The sequence below is a fragment of the Salmo salar genome, chromosome ssa12, assembly GCF_905237065.1.
Source record: "Salmo salar chromosome ssa12, Ssal_v3.1, whole genome shotgun sequence".
In the NCBI taxonomy this organism is placed as follows: domain Eukaryota; kingdom Metazoa; phylum Chordata; class Actinopteri; order Salmoniformes; family Salmonidae; genus Salmo; species Salmo salar.
The window spans coordinates 46,483,024-46,504,022 of NC_059453.1; the positions used below are offsets into that span (position 1 = coordinate 46,483,024).

General features: G+C 43.9%; 1 protein-coding gene across 1 annotated transcript in view; it reads left to right on the forward strand.

Annotated features, from left to right (window-relative positions):
- The window catches only part of LOC106565271 (potassium voltage-gated channel subfamily KQT member 2), a 108,991-nt gene extending 93,926 nt beyond the window's left edge, over nucleotides 1–15,065 (forward strand). Inside the window, exons 15-17 of the mRNA XM_014132186.2 lie at nucleotides 2,823–2,918; nucleotides 12,325–12,448; nucleotides 12,555–15,065. Coding sequence (XP_013987661.1) covers nucleotides 2,823–2,918; nucleotides 12,325–12,448; nucleotides 12,555–13,277 — 943 coding nt within the window. The 3' untranslated portion in view covers nucleotides 13,278–15,065. The remainder of the gene's footprint in view (nucleotides 1–2,822; nucleotides 2,919–12,324; nucleotides 12,449–12,554) is intronic.
- The last annotated feature ends 5,934 nt before the right edge of the window (nucleotides 15,066–20,999 follow it).

Here is a 20,999-nt window from a genome sequence, read left to right on the forward strand (position 1 = left end):
TTGTTTTAAGGACATTACATCAAAGTTGTATCAGCCTGTAGTGTGGTTTTCCACTTTAATTTTGAGTGTGACTCTAAATCCAGACCTCCATGGGTTGATAAATTGGATTTCCATTGATTATTTTTGTGTGATTTTGTTGTCAGCACATTCAGCTATGTAAAGAAAAAAAGTATTTAATAAGATTATTTCTTTCATTCAGATCTAGGATGTGTTGTTTAAGTGTTCCCTTTATTTTTTTGAGCAGTATATAAACGGTACTGGCACCTATTTCAGTCCAAGTCAAGCACTGGCCTAAACATGCATAGCAGTGGGATAGGGGTGGGAAAACGAAAGGGATATGTATTGACAATAATAATAATAAATTGTATTTGGCAGATGCCTTTCAGGACACTCAAGGGCTTCTTATATAAAATCTAGTGCTGTACATAAAATCTATTTAATTTAGGGCTATGTATTGAATTTGAATTATGCTTGATTATTTACCTGGAAAAAACAGTAAAAGGAAGTTGTTAAAAAAATATCATCTTCTCAATTTCAAAATAATGGGTGGGTTCACTTCGCACTGATACAATATGCAGTAAACAGTAGCTATCGCTGTGTAGGCTAGGCTACACTGTGTAGGCTACTCACCGTTAGCTAGTTAGCTAAATGTCCAAACAAAGCTCACTGTTAAAATTTTTTTGAGAAAGGATGTTGAAGAATTTGCGAAGTTATGTGATATCAGTGATTTTACCATGAAGGCCCTCCAGTCCCCCTCTATATCGATCACTGATTGCATTGATCTAATCGAGGGCCTTAAAGACAGTGTCAGAATAATCAGAGACCATGATCAGCATCCCAAAGGCCAGCATCCCGGAGTCGCCTCTTCACTGTTGACGTTGAGACTGGTGTTTTGCGGGAACTATTTAAGGAAGCTGACAGTTTAGGACATGTGCAGCGTTTGTTTCTCAAACTAGACACTCTAATGTACTTGTCCTCTTGCTCAGTTGTGCACCAGGGCCTCCCACTCCTCTTTCTATTCTGGTTAGAGCCACTTTTGCGCTGTTCTGTGAAGGGAGTAGTGCACAGTGTTCTACGAGATCTTCAGTTTCTTGGCAATTTATCGCATGGAATAGCCTTCATTTCTCAGAACAAGAATAGACTGATGAGTTTTGGAAGAAAGTTCTTTGTTTCTGACCATTTTGAGCCTGTAATCGAACCCACAAATGCTGATGCTCCAGATACTCAACTAGTCTAAAGAAGGCCAGCACAGTTTTCAGCTGTGCTAACATAATTGCAAAAGGGTTTTCTAATGATCAGTTTGCCTTTTAAAATGATAAACTTGGATTAGCTAACACAGCGTGCCATTGGAACATGAGTGATGGTTGCTGAAAATGGGCCTCTGTACGCCTATATAGATATTCCATAAAGAATCTGCTGTTTCCAGCTACAATATTCTTTTAGGACATGAACAATGTCTACACTGTATTTCTGATCAATTTGATGTAATTTTAATGGACAAAAAAATGGCTTTTCTTTAAAAAACAAGGTCATTTCTAATTGACCCCAATCTTTTGAACAGTAGTGTAATTACAACAAATGTGTAGACAATCACATATACTGTATCTCTCTATGATGCGTGGGAATACTTTGAAACAGATTTCCAAAATGAAATCACTTGGAGCTGATTTTCTGTTGTTTTTACAGTCTTTTATGTCCAACAATAAATTTAAAAAAATCAGTGGCCAAATAAAATATTGTTACTTTTACTTAACCAGGTAAGTTACTGAGAACACATTCTCTTTTATAATAACAACCTAAATGCTTTGCTGTCACACAATTCATAGCTAAATTCAATTCCTTAAACCTATTGTTGACGATGTTATGATAGTCTGTCAATCAAATATTCCTAAACCAAATAGCATGTTGTTAATGCCTTGAGCAAACAACAGCCCCTGTTGGCTGGAATCATTGGATGATTGATAATTCATGATATTCCCGAGTCCCACCCACATCACTGTATAGGCTACTGTACCTCAAATAATTACAAGAAAAGATCAACTCACAATACGGATTCAGTGACGATAAGTGGTTATTTCAATGAAACGTTGATGTAGTCTGTTTCTTTCTAACTGTCCTGTATGCATGTTAATACAACTCTTATCAAGCCAATTAGCATTTGGCCTGACCTGCTCCATGCATATTTTATGATGTTAAGAGACCATAAAGGGTCCAATTTCCAGAAACACAACCCACCTATGACCAAGCTCATTTTCCATGAGGTTGTTCTTACCAAGTGAACCCAGCCATTGTTTTGTTGTTGCAATTATGGAGTTGTGAGTTTTGTTCCCCCAAAGGTCAGAACGCATTGAATCTGAATTCAACGTCTATACGCATTACACAACAATAGTAAGTGTCTGTCCACCATGGATAACACAAGGCGATATCTTGAGCATTCAGTCTCATCTCAGGGGCGTTGTTGTCAAATAAGTACAATATATGTTGTGAGTTTACAAATGGTACCACATATATGTAAATATATTCCTACTTAGAAGAAGAAGAAAAAATACTTTCAAATCTCCTCACTTTCTTAAAATGATGGCTTCACTGTCATATCATACAGCTACAGTTCAGTGGCTGATTAATTTACCAAATGAAAACAGCGATTTGCTGTTTTACTATTGGCAAATATGTTTGGAATATATTTTCACTTATTTGTCCTTGTCTTTTGTCTCCTGGTTCTGTTGTTTTGGTTTTGTTCATTTGATGTGTGCCTGTCGGACTGGTCCTTGTTGCGCCGTCATCCTGCATTGTGCTGGTGTCTTCTCTATTCACTTTGCCAGGATAGATATGATTGTTGGTCCCCCTGGACCCTCAACTCCCCGCCATAAGAAGTATTCAACTGATGGACCCAAAGAGTCACCAAAAAACTCTCCTAGGTTAGGCCTCACCAGACTATCTCTCTCATCAAGAGCTTATCCCTTAGTTCATTATCTATTCTCTTGACAAGCAGCGAGAAACCTTTTTTTGGCTCGGCCTACTGTGACACGTGTGACTAGCGGTGTCTATATCGCAATGTGATGCAGTGACTTGATCAAAGTAGCAAACATCTTGCAGCAATTATTCAGTTATTCTCAGCAAATAATTACTCAAACTCAGTGATTCAAAGTCTCTTTGACGCCCTTTGAGTGCTGATCAGCTTTATACACATGTGTATACACATACACTGAGTGTACAAAACATTAGGAACACTTTCCTAATATTGAGTTGCACCTGCTTTTACCTCCAGAACAGCCCAATTTGTCGGGGCATGAACTATACAAGGTGTAGAAAGCCGATGTTGACTCCAATGTTTCCCACAGTTGTGTTAAGTTGGCTGGATGTCCTTTGGGTGGTGGACCATTCTTGATACACACGGGAAACTGTTGAGTTTGAAAAACCCAGCAGCATTGCAGTTCTTGACACACTCAAACCGGTGCTCCTGGCAACTACAAGCATACCATGTTCAAAGGCACTTAAATCTTTTGTCTTGCCCATTTACCCTCTGAATGGCACACATACACAATCCATGTCTCAATTGTCTCAAGACTTAACAATCATTTTTTAACCTGTCTCCTCCCCTTCATCTACACTGATTTGAAGTGGATTTAACAAGTGACATCAATAAGGGTCATAGCTTTCACCTGGATTCATCTGGTCAGTCTGTCATAGAAAGAGCAGATGTTCCTAATGTTTTGTGCACTCGGTGTATCGAACACGTATAATTCTTATTTTCCTTGCACTATACTGCTACAATCGTACTAGAGAATTAATAGAAAGTAGAATTAAAGTAAAAGAAGACTAACATGGTTTATCCAATAGTTAAGAATATGCTAAATGCTCCGGTAGGACATAGGAGAAGCGAAGCTCATAGGTAAGTAGTCAAGTCATGTAGCCGAACAAAAAAGGGTTTGCGCTGCAGATGTAAAAATGTCTTTATAAATACATTTGATTAATTGATATTGCCTGCAACACATTGACAATGTGAAGGGCTTATATGTAAAGATAGCGAAATTCATTTACAGCCTATGACCTGTGAGGCACCTATGAACAATACAGTAAATTCTTTGGTTTTGGATGCATGTTGGCATGAAGTGTATTGAAGCATGCCACATGATGCACAATCTACATTTTAGAAGTTGCATAGTTTTCTAATCTTGGCCGCTTAATCTTGGTAAGCATGTTTTGCCTGACCAAGGAGCCGTTCTGTGAATATTTTTTTTCTAGGATATTACTCACTTATTCAGATGTTTAAAATGTCTAGTTCAGTGCCAACCCTCTTATAAGTAGGCCTCAGCCAGTTTTCAATCTTGCATAGATGTTATGGATGGTTTTTATAAGGTTCATGGTGCTTTACAAACTGGTCTCAGAGCATTTAGTATTATTCTGTATGTAAATCCGTAACACTCCGTTTAGTATGATATGTTACGTTTGTACGGTATGTATTAAGCTGTGGATGTGCATCATCCAATTCGTATGATATGTTGCAAATTACCATTTGTTTTATGTGTTACGAATTTGCTAAATGTACATCATGTTACGAAGTTGCAAACTTACATGTTACCAATTCCAATTTGTTGTAGCTACATTAGCTAGGTGGCTAATGCTAACATTAGCTACCTGTCTAATGTTAGCTAGGCTAGAGGTTAGGGTTAAGTTTAGTAGTTAGGAGTTAGGTTCAAGGGTTAAGATTAGGTTTAGCTAAAAGGGTTAAGGTTAGGCTAAGGGGAAGGGTTAGCTCAAATGTAAATAGTTGCAAAGTATCTAAAAAGTATTAAGTAGGGCCTCCTGCATCGTAGTGCTAGCTGTGGCACCAGAGATTATGGGTTCGAGTCCAGGCTCTGTCGCAGCTGGCCGCGACCGGGAGATCCATGGGGCGGCGCACAATTGGCCCAGCGTCGTCTGGATTAGGGGAGGGTTTGGCCAGCAGGGATGTCCTTGTCCCATCGCGCACTAGCAACTCCAGTGGCGGGCCGGGCGCAGTGCACGCTGACATGGTCGCCAGGTGTTTCCTCCGACACATTGGTGCGGCTGGCTTCCGGCTTAAGTGGGTATTGTGTCAAGAAGCAGTGTGGCTTGGTTGGGTTGTGTTTCGGAGGACGCACGGCTCTCGAACTTCGCCTCGCCCGAGTCCATATGGAAGTTGCAGTGATGAGACAAGACTGTACCTTCCAATTAGATACCATGAAATTGGGGAGAAAAAGGGGTAAAGAATAAATACAAATAATGCAGTGTATGATATACCATTTTGTAGCTCTGTGTCTCTGCTTTTATCCAACGTAAAAAACACAATTTCAAATTTTGCTACATAAGACCGAATCAAGGCGGTCGGTCACATTTACAAACCATCAGCGTCAGGAGCTGCCAAGCAAATCTCAGCACAGTACATATCATAGCAGAGAATAGAACTTGAGGCCTACCCCTCATTGGCAAACACCCAACAGCCCACCAGAGTAAATAGGCCATCAAAAAAGTTTGCTAATCATACACGCACCTCCTTTTTATTATCCTGCCATGTTTTTCATGTTTTCCAATTTTCTCACAATTTCCATCTCGTTAGAGGGAAATGGCAAACATTCCAGGAGGTTCCAAATGTATTAACTTCTTATGGCTTGAGGGCGCTATTTTCACGTCCGGATGAAAAGTGTGCCCAAAGTTTACTGCCTGCTATTCAGGCCCAGAAGCTAGGATATGCATATAATTGGTAGATTTGGATAGAAAACACTCTAAGGTTTCGAGAACTGTTTGAATGATGTCTGTGAGTATAACAGAACTTATTTGGCAGACGAAACCCCGAGGACAAACCATCCAGGATTCTTTTTTGTCAATGGTTTTTCTTTTCAATTTGTCAATGCGTTTTCATTGAGAATCCATAATTCTAAGGCAGTTGCCTGCAGTTCCTATCGCTTCCACTGGATGTCAACAGTCTTTAGAAATTGGTTGATGTTTTTCCTTTGTGTAATGAAGAAGTAGCCCTGTTCAGAATGAGGCTCGAGGGAAGTGTACTCTTTGATAGAGGCGCGTGACCTGAAAAGCACTCTCCACTTTGTTTTCCTCCGGTATTGAACACAGTTTATCCCATCTTAAATTTTATAGATTATTTACGTTAAAAAAATACCTAAAGTTGTATTAGGAAAGTTGTTTGAAATGTTTGGACAAAGATTACAGGTAACTTGAGATATTTTGTAGTCATGTTGCGCGAGTTGGAACCGGTGTTTTTCTGGATCAAACAAATAAATGAACATTTTGGATATATAACGACGGAATTAATCGAACAAAAGGACCATTTGTGATGTTTATGGGACATATTGGAGTGCCAACAGAAGAAGCTCGTCAAAGGTAAGGCATTAATTATATCGTTATTTCTGAGTTTTGTGTCGCGCCTGGCGGGATGAAATATGATTGTCTTATGTTGTTTGATGGGGTGCTGTCCTCACATAATAGCATTGTTTGCTTTTGCCATAAAGCCTTTTTGAAATCTGACACTGTGGCTAGATAAACAAGAAGTTCAGCTTTAATTTGGTGTATTGCACTTGTGAATGTATGAAAGTTCAATATTTGTAATAATTTTTTTTGAATTTGGCGCTCTGCCATTTCACCGGATGTTGTCAAATCGATCCCGTTAACGGGATTTGAGCCATAAGAAGTTTTAAGTAGTTGAAAAGTTGCTAAAATGGTAAATGGTAAAGTTGTCTGTGGTGAGATTCAAACACGCAACCTTAGGGTTGCAAGACGATTGCGATATCCGCCCACCTATCCAACCTGACCAACCCGTTTTTGCCTTAAGTAACCTTCTGTCTTATGTAACCATACCATACCACCTGGATTCGGTCTTATGTAGCAAAATTTGAAATTATGTTTTTGACATTATATAAAAGTAGAGACTCAGAGCTACAAAATGGTATATCAAACACTGCATTTGAGGAACAACGGGAAAGTAATTCTGCTTTGAAACTTGTAAACTCACTTTTGAGAAAATTGCCTGTTTTGCTATCTAGTGAAGAACTCTTCTTTGTCTACACCCATTAAGCATCGTTCACACCCTCACCCTAAGTTTTAGAACCCACCCATCTCGTTTCGCTCTCGAAGCGCACACTTGATGCTCTGGCCGATGATTTGTTTACCTCTGTCACGCCCTGACCATAGAGAGCCCTTGGTTTTCTATGGTGTAGTAGGTCAGGGCATTACTAGGGGTTGTTCTAGTTCAATATTTCTATGTTGGTGTTTTGTATGGTTCCCAATTAGAGGCAGCTGGTAATCGTTGCCTCTAATTGGGGATCATATTTAGGTAGCCATTTTTCCCACCTGTGTTTGTGGGATATTGTTGGTATTGGTGCTTGTATTGTGTTGCTTGTTTATTGTTTTGGTTAAAGAAGTTTTCACTTTAAATAAATATGTGGAACTCAACAAACGCTGTGCCTTGGTCCGTCTCTTACAACAACCGTGACAGAATATCCCACCACACAAGGACCAAGCAGCGTGTTCATGAGGTGAAGGAGTTTTGGACATGGGAGATCATGGGAGGACACGAGACCCTTCCTTGGCGGGAGTTTCAGAGGATGCAGGAAGGACAGCGACGACGCCGGGGACCGCGAGCCACAGAAACCACAAGATTGTTTTTTTGGGGGGGGGGGCACATGGGGCAGATGGTTGAGCAGCAAAGAGTGCCAGAGCCTGAATGGGAGTCTCTGGAGGAGTTCAATGAGGGATACCGGAGAGAGGTTTTGGCTAGAAGTATGCTGCAGCGCAGGCGTGCTGAAGAGTGTGACACCAGTCCGGTGCCATCTGTGCCAGCTCCCCGCACTCGCCCTAAAGAGCCAGAGACCGTCAGGGAGGCGATGGAGAGGTTGGGAGAGAGGAGAGAAATGTTATGTAGGTGTTCTGCACGGCATTCGACCTGAAGAGCCTGTCAGCAGTCTGGTGAGTCCTGTGCAAGCTCCCTGCACCCTTCCTGAAGTGTGTGCCAACAGTCCGGTGCCACCTGTGCCGGCTGCACGCACCAGGCCTCCAGTGCGTCTCCCCAGTCTGGTACGTCCTGTGCCAGCTCCCCGCACCATTCCTGAAGTGCGTGTCAACAGTCCGGTGCCACCTGTGCCGGCTCCATGCACCAGGCCTCCAGTGCGCTTCCCCAGCCCGGTACGTCCTGTGCCTGCTCCCCGCACTAGGCCTCCAGTGTGCCTCTACAGCCCGGAACCTCCAGCGATGGTTTACAGTCCAGAGCTTCCAGTGACGGTTCACAGTCCAGAGCTTCCAGTGATGGTCCACAGTCCGGAGCTTCCAGTGACGGTCAACGGCCGGAGCTTCCAGTGACGGTCAACGGCCCGGAGCTTCCAGTGACGTCAACGGCCCGGAGCTTCCAGTGACGGTCAACGGCCCGGAGCTTCCAGTGACGGTCAACGGTCCGGAGCTTCCAGTGACGGTCAATGGCCCAGAGCTTCCAGTGACGGTCAACGGCTCGGAGCTTCCAGTGACGGTCAATTGCCCGGAGCTTCCAGTGACGGTCAACGGCCCGGAGCTTCCAGTGACGGTCAACGGCCCGGAGCTTCCAGTGACGGTCAACGGTCCGGAGCCTCCAGTGACGGTCCACGGGCCTGACCTTCCTGCGCCGTTGCCATGGCCAGAGCCTTCTTCTGCGCCAGTGCCCAGTCCAGGCACGGCGTCCAGTTCCGCTCCATGGCCGGAGCCTTCCTCTGCGCCGGGGCCCAGTCCCGGCACGGCGTCCAGTCCCGCTCCATGGCAGGAGCCTTCCTCTGCGCCGGTGCCCAGTCCAGGCACGGCGTCCAGTACTTCTCCAAGGCCGGAGCCTTCCTCTGCGCCGGTGCCCAGTCCAGGCACGGCAGCCAACCCAGCTCCATGGCCGGAGCCTTCCTCTGCGCCGATGCCCAGTCCAGGCACGGCTTCCAGTCCCGTTCCAAGGCTGGAGCCTTCCTCTGCGCCGGTGCCCAGTCCAGGCATGGCGTCCAGTTCCGCTCCATGGCCGGAGCCTTCCTCTACGCCGGTGCCCAGTCCAGGCACGGCGTCCAGGCACGGCGTCCAGTCCTGCTCCATGGCAGGAGCCTTCCTCTGCGCCGGTGCCCAGTCCAGGCACGGCGTCCAGTACCGCTCCAAGGCCGGAGCCTTCCTCTGCGCCGGTGCCCAGTCCAGGCATGGCAGCCAACCCAGCTCCATGGCCAGAGCCTTCCTCTGCGCCGATGCCCAGTCCAGGCACGACGTCCAACCCAGCTTCATGGCCGGAGCCTTCCTCTGCGCCGGTGCCCAGTCCAGGCACGGCGTCCAGTTCCGCTCCATGGCCGGAGCCTTCCTCTGCGCCGGTGCCCAGTCCAGGCACGGCGTCCAGTCCCGCTCCATGGCAGGAGCCTTCCTCTGCGCCGGTGCCCAATCCAGGCACGGCGTCCAGTACCGCTCCAAGGCCGAAGCCTTCCTCTGCGCCGGTGCCCAGTCCAGGCACGGCAGCCAACCCAGCTCCATGGCTGGAGCCTTCCTTTGCGACGGTGCCCGGTCCAGGCACGATGTCCAACCCAGCTCCATGGCTGGAGCCCTCCTCTGTGCCGGTGCCCGGTCCAGGCACGGCATCCAGTACTGCTTCAAGGCCGGAGCCTTCCTCTGTGCCGGTGCGCAGTCCAGGCATGGCGGCAAATCCAGCTCCATGGCCGGAGCCTTCCTCTGCGCCGGTGCGCAGTCCAGGCACGGCGTCCAACCCAGCTCCATGGCAGGAGCCCTCCTCTGCGTCGGTGCCCGGTCCAGGCACGGCATCCAGTACCGCTCCAAGGCCGGAGCCTTTCTCTGCGCCGATGCCAAGTCCAGGCACGGTGTTCAGCCCGGCGCCAGGACCGGATCCGGGGTCTGGGCGGGGGCTACGACCTGCACCGGAGCCGCCACTGACACTAGTCACCCCCCCCCCGGTTTCAGGTTTTGCGGCCGGAGTCCGCACCTTTGGGGGGGTACTGTCACGCCCAGACCATAGAGAGCCCTTGGTTCTGTAAGGTGTAGTAGGTCAGGGCGTGACTAGGGGGTGTTCTAGTTCAATATTTCTATGTTGGTGTTTTGTATGGTTCCTAATTAGAGAAAGCTGGTAATCGTTGCCTCTAATTGGAGATCATATTTAGGTAGCCATTTTTCCCACCTGTGTTTGTGGGATATTGTTGGTATTGGTGCTTGTGTCACCACGTAGTCACGTTGTGTTGCTTGTTTATTGTTTTTGTTAAAGAAGTTTTCACTTTAAATAAATATGTTGAACTCAACAAACGCTGTGGTAATCGTTGCCTTACAACAACCGTGACAACCTCTGGATAACATGAAAACAACCTAACTAGCTCTGCTGGCAACAATTTAATTACACTTTTTTGCAGACGTTTACTGACACCGGCCATATTCAGCGGGTATTGTACACACGTCACGTAACGTCAGCTAACGAGCCAGCCAGCCAACGTTATCTAGTTAAACAATAAACAGTGCCAACAATGCAACAGTGCTGGGAGCTAACCAACCATGTTCAATGTTAGCTAGCTAACATTAGGCTCTAACTAGAACAGCACACGGATCTGGGAAAAGAATGTCAGCTAGGGAGCCAGCTAGCTAACAGTACACTTTAGCGTAAGACATATAGCTTGCTAGCTAGGTAAACATTGTACCTAGTTAGGTAAACAAAGTGTAAGTTCACACACATAATGTTAGCTAACGAGCCAGCCAGCTAACGTTAGCTAGTCAAACAACAATGAACAGTGCCAACAATGCCACAGTGCTGGGAGCTAACCAACCATATTCAATGTTAGCTAGCTAACATTAGGCTCTAACTAGAAGAGCAAACGGCTCTGGGAAACGAATAATAACATCAGCTAGGGAGCCAGCCAGCTAATGTTAGCTTAAAATGAAACCCCTTTCTGTCAAAATTAGAAAACGCTAGACTATCTTAACTGTATACATCATTGTGCATGGATGCGTCTCCCTGTCAGGAATGCCATGCCACGGTTGCCCTTACTTTGAAGATGAAATCTGGAGACAGGTGTTTCCTCCATCTCTTTCGCTATCATACTCGAATTCCACTGATTTCAAAATGTGATCCTCCAGAAAGTGGAGAGCCACACTTATGCAGCTGCACACAATACATTTAAAAAAAAAGCTGCGTTCAACAGAATTACCAACACAGACTGACGAGCTTCTATGGGAGACCAATCCGAACTCCTCTCTCGACATGTCCAGCCCACTCATTATCTCGAGCCAATCATGGCTAGTGGGAAGGTTGCTAACTTTTTCTGTGGCTTAACCAACAAGGATTGTAATTTAACAATTGTATTCATATTTACAGATGGCATACGAGTTTGTTATTAAGGCACATGAAAGTTCGCATTTTTGCCAAGAAAAACACATTTTGATAAAAAAATATATATTGTTTTTACGTTCAAACGACTCTCCTGTTATGTCATGACTTGCGACATTCGCCTAGTTTCCTGAATCTAGTCATATTTGAGTATCCCGGATTTACATTTGCTATGTTACTTCTAGTCTGAGACCAGGCTGTGCTTTGGGGCAATAAGTATAGCTGATCCAATATGTCCAAGCAATTTTTCAGTGACACTTTACTTGAAGCAATCTTCCCTTGAAGTGTAAACATTCGATTCACACTTTACTTTCAGAACGCGTACAGAACCTTTGTCATAGCAGTCATAGAACCCTTGTCATGACTGATTGTGACAACTTGCTTTACACTTCTGACAACTGGCATAACAATGTTATAAAGCAGACCATCTGTGGCAACTATATTACCATCCCTGGCAACTTCATAGGGTGTTACGTCCTTTGTTAGAAGCTGTAATACCCACTTAAGACAGGTATTATGTCATTCTTATAACAGCTTTAAGTAGGCATACAAACGTAAAGTCATGTATTGCTGTATTGTCTTGCTGGGAGAGCCAATGAATGGCAATGATGAGTAGTTGAAAGAAAAGATGCCCCTAACCCTGCACCCTGTAAGGCCCCCGGTCTTCCTCCTCCATCTCTCCGTATGCCATCCCATGCATGTGCCCATCCCACTCCCATTGTGCTCAGCGCTAGGCAGGTGAGAGCTATACCTGAGTGTGTGGTGCTCTCCTCTCTAAGCCTGCACTCATCTACCTCTTGCAATAGGATCAGAGAAAGTCTGGGGTTATATACATCCTTTTTCTTTACAATTGTGGACATAACTTTTGAAGGTTGATTTAAAAAAAAAAATGTTTCCTGCTGTGCCGGCTGTGTCAATTTTAAACAGGTTTTATTCAACTCTATTGGCTTTATTCTAGACATTGCCTGTTTTGTGTTTTGAATCGGTAGAGTTGACCAAATTGTTGGTCGAGGTACTCCAATCACAGATAAAGACCGTCCCAAAGGAACCACTGACGGGGGGGTTGAGGAGGACCCAAGCATGATGGGGCATTTGGGGAAAGTGGAGAAAAAGGTAAGGTATACCATTTAGCAATTAATGGCAGTATTGACTGTGTCCATGTCTGTCCCTTGGGCTTTCCAATTCTCCACCACGTCATGGTGTCTTTCCTTCTGGGCAGGTCATGTCAATGGAAAGAAAGCTGGACTTCTTGGTGAACATCTACATCCAGCGCATGGGCATCCCCCAGTCGGAGACTGACGCCTACTTTGGGTCCAAAGAGCCCGACCCGGCACCGCCTTACCACAGCCCCGTGGACCACATGGAGAAGAGTGGCTCCATCACCAAAATCATCCGCTCCAACAGCTCGGCAGGACAGAAGAACTTCGACCCCCCACCAGCTTGCTCTGGCCTAGGGGGCCACTGCCCCCCCTCCACCTCCTGGCAGCAGCACCCCGTCAGCGAGGTACACCAGCGCAGCCAGGACAACTCCCCCTCCCCCGTAGGGGATCCCTCCCTGGTCCGCATCCCTCCTCCACCGGCCCATGAGCGCTCATCTGGAGGCCACAGTGGGAGCAATCGGGGGTCCCACCGCAACAGCGGTGGTGGCAGTGGTGAGGGGGATAGAGAGGGCAAGGCAGACAGCGACACGTCCATCTCTATCCCCTCGGTGGACCACGAGGAACTGGAGCGCTCGTTCAGCGGCTTCAGCATCTCCCAGTCCAAGGAAAATCTGGACTTCCTGAACAACAGCTACTTCAGTGTTGTAGCCCGCTGCGCCAAAGTAAGGCCCTACATCGCAGAAGGTGAATCCGACACTGACTCAGACCTCTGTGCCCCCTCGCCCCACTCTGCCAACGGGGAAGGCGCTTACGAGGGCAGAGGGTGGTCAGGATCCAAGTAGGCCAAAACTGGAACTGCTCATATAAATGGTTACTCTGCCTTGGAGTTCAGAGTTGAATGCCCAATATGCTAGGTATTACCACCAATGGTACTTGTGAGAACCGAATAACCTGGCTCCTCTTGAATGACTGCAGTGCAGAGTGAGAAAAAAGGTTATCAGACCACGCTCCAACAGTTTTGCTGAGAAAACACCTGTAGTTTTTCATGCTGGGAATGTTTGCTGCAACTTGACTTACATTTTAGTCATTTAGCAGACGCTCTTATCCAGAGCAACTTACAGTAGTGAATGCATACATTTCATAAATTTTTTTCCCCGTACTGGTCCCCCGTGGGAATCAAACCCACAACCCTGGTGTTGCAAACACCATGCTCTACCAACTGAGCCACACGGGACCACACTTAAAGTACACACATTTGTTCTAATGCATTCGCACACTCATTAACTCAAGGTTAAGCTTGTCAATGATTGTTTTGATCTTTTACTCGGGAACGGAATGCATATTAATTGCCAACCTTATATTATCATTGAGATTGTTACAGATTTAAAGAACGCACTTGAATTTGTTCAAAACTATGACACCCATATTCTTTTGTTGCATTTGATTGTTTTTGTGGCATAAGAGATTCCCAATTTCATCTAACATGTCATGTATTGTATTTACATCCCAAATGACTTAGTTATTTACAGTGGATAACAGATGACATGTTTTGCTTTATGGTTCATCAGCTAAATATATTTATTTCAAAGGAGTGTAATATTATAGTCAATATTATGGCTCGTGTCCATAAACCCTATTGGATATAGAGACATGTGATAACCAGTTCTATGTACACTATTTTAGTAGTAATTGTTGTACACAACCCTTTAAGGCTTCATTGCATAAATGTGCACAAGGCACAAACGCACTGATGACGTTCACATTACACTACTCACTATAGAGATTGTACATATTCTATTCGATGCCCACGATATTATATTTGTGATATCCACAAAGATGCTTTCTTTGGCAAGAGGTTGGAGTACAACCAGTATTGGGACATTTTGTTTTGTCTTTATGATCTGTAAAGATGTATTTTATTGATTTTTTTTAGATCACATAATTGTAATTATATTTATTTGTTTATTCATTTGCTGTAAGATAAATGTGTGACATTTTTGGAAAACAAGCTGCTTGTGCAAGTACAAACACCTTGCAGCTGTTTGCCAAATAGTATTCAAATGCACTATTTGCCAACTACATCCATAATATGACACAACTGGAAACATTATCAGAATTCACTAACATAAAATTGCAACAGCTATAGTTAGATGAACGCTTTGATATTTTGTTGATTGCATCACATTTTTATGAAAGTATATAATATCATTTCATGGTGATAAAAATGTTAACAACATTTTCAGGCATGCTATTTAATTAACATTTCATACTTTTTTGCAAAAGCCTTACTCACAGGCTTTGAAATGATGTTTGATTTAAGCCAAATGGGAGCATTTAACAAACTGTTTATCCTTTGAAAAGCCCCTTTATCCATTCATTTTTTTAAATTAATTGTGTGATGTTACGTTATTATCCTTTCCAAGGCAAAAACATTTAAGAATGTATGTGTAATGTTTTGCTTTGACTTTATGATTATTTTAGTCAAACTTCCGTTCGCACTGCCAATATTTTTGCTGCTGTTTTCCCTCCATTTTCTCCAGTGCCGATCAGAATATTTAGACAAATATTGATGGCAAAGATATGAATTACTGACAGCAGACATTTTTTATTCACACTTTGTATTGTGGATACACAATGATTGAACTGATACATTATGCAACTGGATCTAAATAGGTTCATCCAGAGATTCAAAAGTATTGTTAAATTACTCCAAAAATTATTAAATGAATCATCAAATAGAGAGCTACCTTCAAACCCTTTAAAATGCAGACTTGCATGAGATAAAATGATCTTTTCAGCAACTGTCTTGTAATTGTCCTGGTGACATATCTTTACTCCTGTCATTCTAAATGAAAAGACCCAGAAGACCCAAAACAATTATATTTCCTAGGTTCAACTGGCAACACAATTTACTGCAAGGGAGAATACACATTTTCAACAACTATCAACAACATTTTCAACAACTATCATCTCCGCAAAAATGTTTCTTACATATTTTCACATCTACGCTGCCTTGCTTGCTTGTTTATATTAAGTTATTTTCCAGAGTATACTTCTCAAATGACTTGGATGTATTTTATGTTTTTTTCCCGCAACCTTTGTTACAGGCCACATTTGAAAGGTTAAGAGCTATTCTGAACACAAAATATGCTTCTGAATGTATTTTTGAATGTTGTCTCACTCAAGGTATTACTCATCACTGTTAGCGCACAGCATGCTTAAACGTAGTTATTTGGAGCAAACCAGAAACAAACAAGTATTAGAAAGACAAAGTTCTTAAAAGGACTACAGACAGAGCGATACTTCATGGCACTTGCATTTAGCAACCCCTGCAAGCTTACTTTTTTTTTTTTTGGGGGGGGGCACTTATCGTACTTACAGCATATATGTGTTTACAGGATATATTAATTTTATTTTACTGAAAGTATCAATTTCACAGTCACAGGGATTTTGTGACATGCTGTAAGCAAGCAAGCAACCCCCAAATGTTGTTTTTGTTTTTCTTGGCACACCAAGTTAAGTTTTTTGGGGAAAAAAGACGAAGAATTCAGAAAAAAATATATAATCTGTATTTCTACAAATAAAAAAAGAGGCATGTGATCGTGTCTCAATGTAATCAAGCTATGAAATTATTGTTATTTTGAAATACGTCTTTTTGGGCTTAGTAGTGGTCAATTTGCAGTGTACAAGTTATTATTATTTTCCTTCCCCCCGACCATTCACTCTGACAAAATGTTGACTCTATGATTTCAGCCATTATTGTTTTTGTTTTTTTTACTAAAATACTCCATCTTTTGGAATCAATGCTTGCCGGCATGTTTTGAACCTTATTATAAAAACTGGGTGGTTCGAGCCCTGAATGCAGTTTGTCTGACAGCCGTGGTATATCAGGTATGACAAAACATAGATTTTACTGCTCTAGTTACGGACATAACCAGTTTATAATAGCAATAAGGCGCCTCGGGGGTTTGTGGTATATGGCCAATATACCACGGCTAAGGGCTGTATCCAGGCACTCCGCGTTGCGTCCTGCTTAAGAACAGCCCTTAGCCGTGGTATATTGGGCATATACCACACCCCTCGTGCCTTATTGCTTAAGTATACCATGAATATATATTTTACTTATTATGTAGCATTGCCATATAGTAACACTCAAATCCATGAACCTAATGGAAACTGTATAATAAACTTTGTTTATCATAAGATTGTTTTCATTGATTCGATCAATAAGGTTTGAGTACAGTGAATGGTTCAGTCTTTAACTAACCAGACTTAATTTATAAATCAAATCAAATGTTATTGGTCACATACACATGGCTAGCAGATGTTAATGCGAGTGTAGCGAAATGCTTGTGCTTCTAGTTCCGACCATGCAGTAATATCTAACAAGTAATCTAACAATTTCACAACAACTACCTTATACACACAAGTGTAAAGGAATGAATAAGAATATGTACATATAAATATATGGATGATGATGGCCGTGCGGCATAGGCAAGATGCAGTAGATGGTATAGAGTACTGTATATACAAATGAGATGAGTAATGTAGGGTATGTAAACATTATATAAAGTGGCATTGTTTAAAGTGTCTAGTGTTACATTTATTACATCCAATTTTTTAGGATTAAAGTGGCTAGAGATTTGAGTCAGTATGTTGGCAGCAGCCACTCAATGTTAGTGATGGCTGTTTAACAGTCTGATGGCCTTGAGATAGAAGCTGTTTTTCAGTCTCTCGGTCCCAGCTTTGATGCACCTGTACTGACCTCGCCTTCTGGATGATAGCGGGGTGAACAGGCTTGGGTGGTTGTTGTCCTTGATGATCTTTTTGGCCTTCCTGTGACATCGGGGGGGTGTAGGTGTCTTGGAGGGCAGGTAGTTTGCCCCCGGTGATGCGTTGTGCAGACCTCACTACCCTCTGGAGAGCCTTGCGGTTCTGTGCGGAGCAGTTGCCGTACCAGGCGGTGATACAGCCCGACAGGATGCTCTTGATTATGCATCTGTAAAGGTTTGTGAGTGTTTTTGGTGACAAGCCAAATTTCTTCAGCCTCCTGAGATTGAAGAGGCTCTGTTGCGCCTTCTTCACCACGCTGTCTGTGTTGGTGGACCATTTCAGTTTGTCCGTGATGTGTACGCCGAGGAACATAAAACTTTCCACCTTCTCCACTACTGTCCCGTCGATTTGGATAGGGGGGTGCTCCCTCTGCTGTTTCCTGAAGTCCACGATCATCTCCTTTGTTTTGTTGACGTTGAGTGTGAGGTTGTTTTCCTGACACCATGCTCCGAGGGCCCTCACCTCCTCCCTGTAGGCCGTCTCGTCGTTGTTGGTAATCAAGCCTACCACTGTAGTGTCGTCTGCAAACTTGATGATTGAGTTGGAGGCGTGCATGGCCACGCAGTCATGGGTGAACAGGGAGTACAGGAGAGGGCTGGTATCATCGGGGTGGAGATGTTGTTTCCTACCCTCACCACCTGGGGGCGCCCCATCAAAGTCCAGGACCCAGTTGCACAGGGCGGGGTCGAGACCCAGGGTCTCGAGCTTAATGACGAGTTTGGAGGGTACTATGGTGTTAAATGCTGAGCTGTAGTCGATGAACAGCATTCTTACATAGGTATTCCTCTTGTCCAGATGGGTTAGGGCAGTGTGCAGTGTGATTGCGTCATCTGTGGACCTATTGGAGCGGTAAGCAAATTGGAGTGGGTCTAGGGTGTCAGGTAGGGTGGAGGTGATATGATCCTTGACTAGTCTCTCAAAGCACTTCATGATGACGGAAGTGAGTGCTATGGGGCGATAGTCATTTAGCTCAGTTACCTTAGCTTTCTTGGGAACAGGAATAATGGTGGCCCTCTTGAAGCATGTGGGAACAGCAGACTGGGATAGGGATTGATTGAATATGTCCGTAAACACACCAGCCAGCTGGTCTGCGCATGCTCTGAGGATGCGGCTATGGATGCCATCTGGGCCAGCAGCCTCGTGAGGGTTAACACGTTTAAATGTTTTACTCACGTTGGCTGCGGTGAAGGAGAGTCCGCAGGTTTTGTTAGTGGGCCGTGTCGGTGGCACTGTATTGTCCTCAAAGCGAGCGAAGAAGTTGTTCAGTTTGTCTGGGAGCAAGACATCTGGGTCGGCGACGGGGCTGGTTTTCTTTTTGTAGTCCATGACTGACTGTAGACCCTGCCACATTCCTCTCATGTCTGAGCCGTTGAATTGCGACTCTACTTTGTCTCTATACTGACGCGTAGCTTGTTTCATTGCCTTGCGGAGGGAATAGCTACACTGTTTGCATTCGGTCATGTTTCCTGTCGCCTTGCCCTGATTAAAAGCAGTGGTTCGCGCTATCAGTTTTGCACGAATGCTGCCATCAATCCACGGTTTCTGGTTGGGGAAGGTTTTAATAGTCTCTGTTGGTACATCATCGATGTACTTGCTAATAAACTCGCTCACCGAATCAGCGTATACATCAATGTTGTTGTTCGACACTGTCCGGAACATATCCCAGTCCACGTGATCGAAGCAATCTTGAAGCGTGGAATCAGATTGGTTGGACCAGCGTTGAACAGACCTGAGCATGGGCGTTTCCTGTTTTAGTTTCTGTCTATAGGCTGTCTATGTTACAGAGAAACAAGACTCGAAAAAATCACAGAGTGCAAGTTATTCCAAATTCATCTCATGAAGGTGAGTTTCACCACATCCCAGAATTAGATTAGACACATGATTAAAACCTGAAGATATGCTTCTGACCAATGGCATAGGAGCTGGGGTGGACATGTCCCCCGCCAATGTTAGAAGCAGGTTAAATGGTCCTCCCCAATAAATAAATGAATAATTTTGAAAAACGAGTCGCTGTATTCCTTGAGGGACATTTATTTTCAAAAGGCATCTGCTGCTAGAACGTGAGTCACTTCTCCCGCCTCCACTGACTGCTTCATTCTCACTCTCGGTTGGTTGTTACCAGCAGTGAGGCAGTGTGTGAGTGAGAGAAAAAGCACTGTGCCGGATAAAATAAAATTGTATTTGTAACATGCTTTGTAAACAACAGGTGCAGAGAGGGATTTTTTTTTTAACAATTACTGTATTACACGAGCAGTAAATACACAATGAGTAACGATAACTTGGCTATATACATGGGGTACCAGTGCCGAGTCGGGGCAGATAGGTAGGGATAAAGTGACTAGTCAACAGGATAGATACAATGGTTGCAAAAGTATTCACTCCCCTTGGTATTTTGGGGTGTTGTGTGTAGATTGATGAGATGTTTTATTTAATTCATTTTAGAATAATGCTGTAACATAACAAAATGTGGAAAAAGGGAAGGGGTTTGAATACTTTCCGAATTCACTGTACCTACATATGGTATGCTACAGTAGAAACGACAACACGATATATAGAAAATAAGGCACTTACTTTGATAGGAATGCAATGTTATTATTTGTAAGGAAAACAACAATGAAGGCAATGTGGGCTCCAGCCAGAAATTGTGCCAGAGAGAAAAAGTTTTTGCAAGGCTTGTTCAGACTAGAGATGCGCAAATGTCTGCATACATGATCTGGGGAAACGCTGGGGAAGTGCTTGGGCTCTCGTCAAAGAGAGAAGTTTGTGCAGCTCAGTAAAGCCTCAAGTCATAAATTGTCCGCAACAATGAAATGGGCTACTTCTTATGTGAATTAATGAGGAGGTGGCCACACCTCAATTCAAACTGTTGTTTGAAAATAATTAGAAATTGACAAGTATAGCCTGTAGATAATTAGCAGACAGTGTGCCTTGGCTTGAGGGCAGCACGGGTTAACTGTCCTGTTGCATAACAATCACATTTTGGAACAGTGAGTACATTCTAACATCACATGCATAAGAAAATCTCACACTGGGATGACCGTTAGAGATATTTGGAACTCACGTGTGATAAGGTTAACATTCAGACTGATATTCAGTACAGTATGAATTGCCATGGCCCCTAAGACTGATTGGACTGTACCATAGTAAGTGCCCCTCTGTAAGACTCCCCCTTAGCCTTGTAGATTTGCTCATTTATAAATTAAGATTTGTCTGTATCCAATGTCAGAGTCACTCCTACACCCCTGCTGCCGACTGACTGTAATAGAATGTAACCCATGTAATTTCAGAGCTGAATCACAATAGGGCACTGAACACTCATTGAAATCACTGTTGACATATTTCGATATGTTTTCTTCACAGGCCTAGGTTTATTTTAATCCAATAGGTCTCAACCTTAAAATGTCAAAGCCTACTCTACCGTATTTTGTATGCACTGTTTCATTAGCATCACAAAATAAATAGTGCTTTCATAAAATAATGTTCAGTGTGGTGCGCTCTGATACAATATAGGATCTTCCATCTCAGAATGTCATTTTGTCAGCCTCTACAGTTATGTGCTTTTATGGAGGTAAAAACAGCAATGTTGGGCTTGAGGGGCTGTTGTGGTGTGATATCAGGAGTGGGAGAGCATAAATGAGAGAGCTACATTAAGTTTGTTCTCTGCCCTCAAGGGTTTGATCTAACAGCCTGTGTTCTCACACTCTGGCCTCTCTCCACAAACAGCCCTTCTA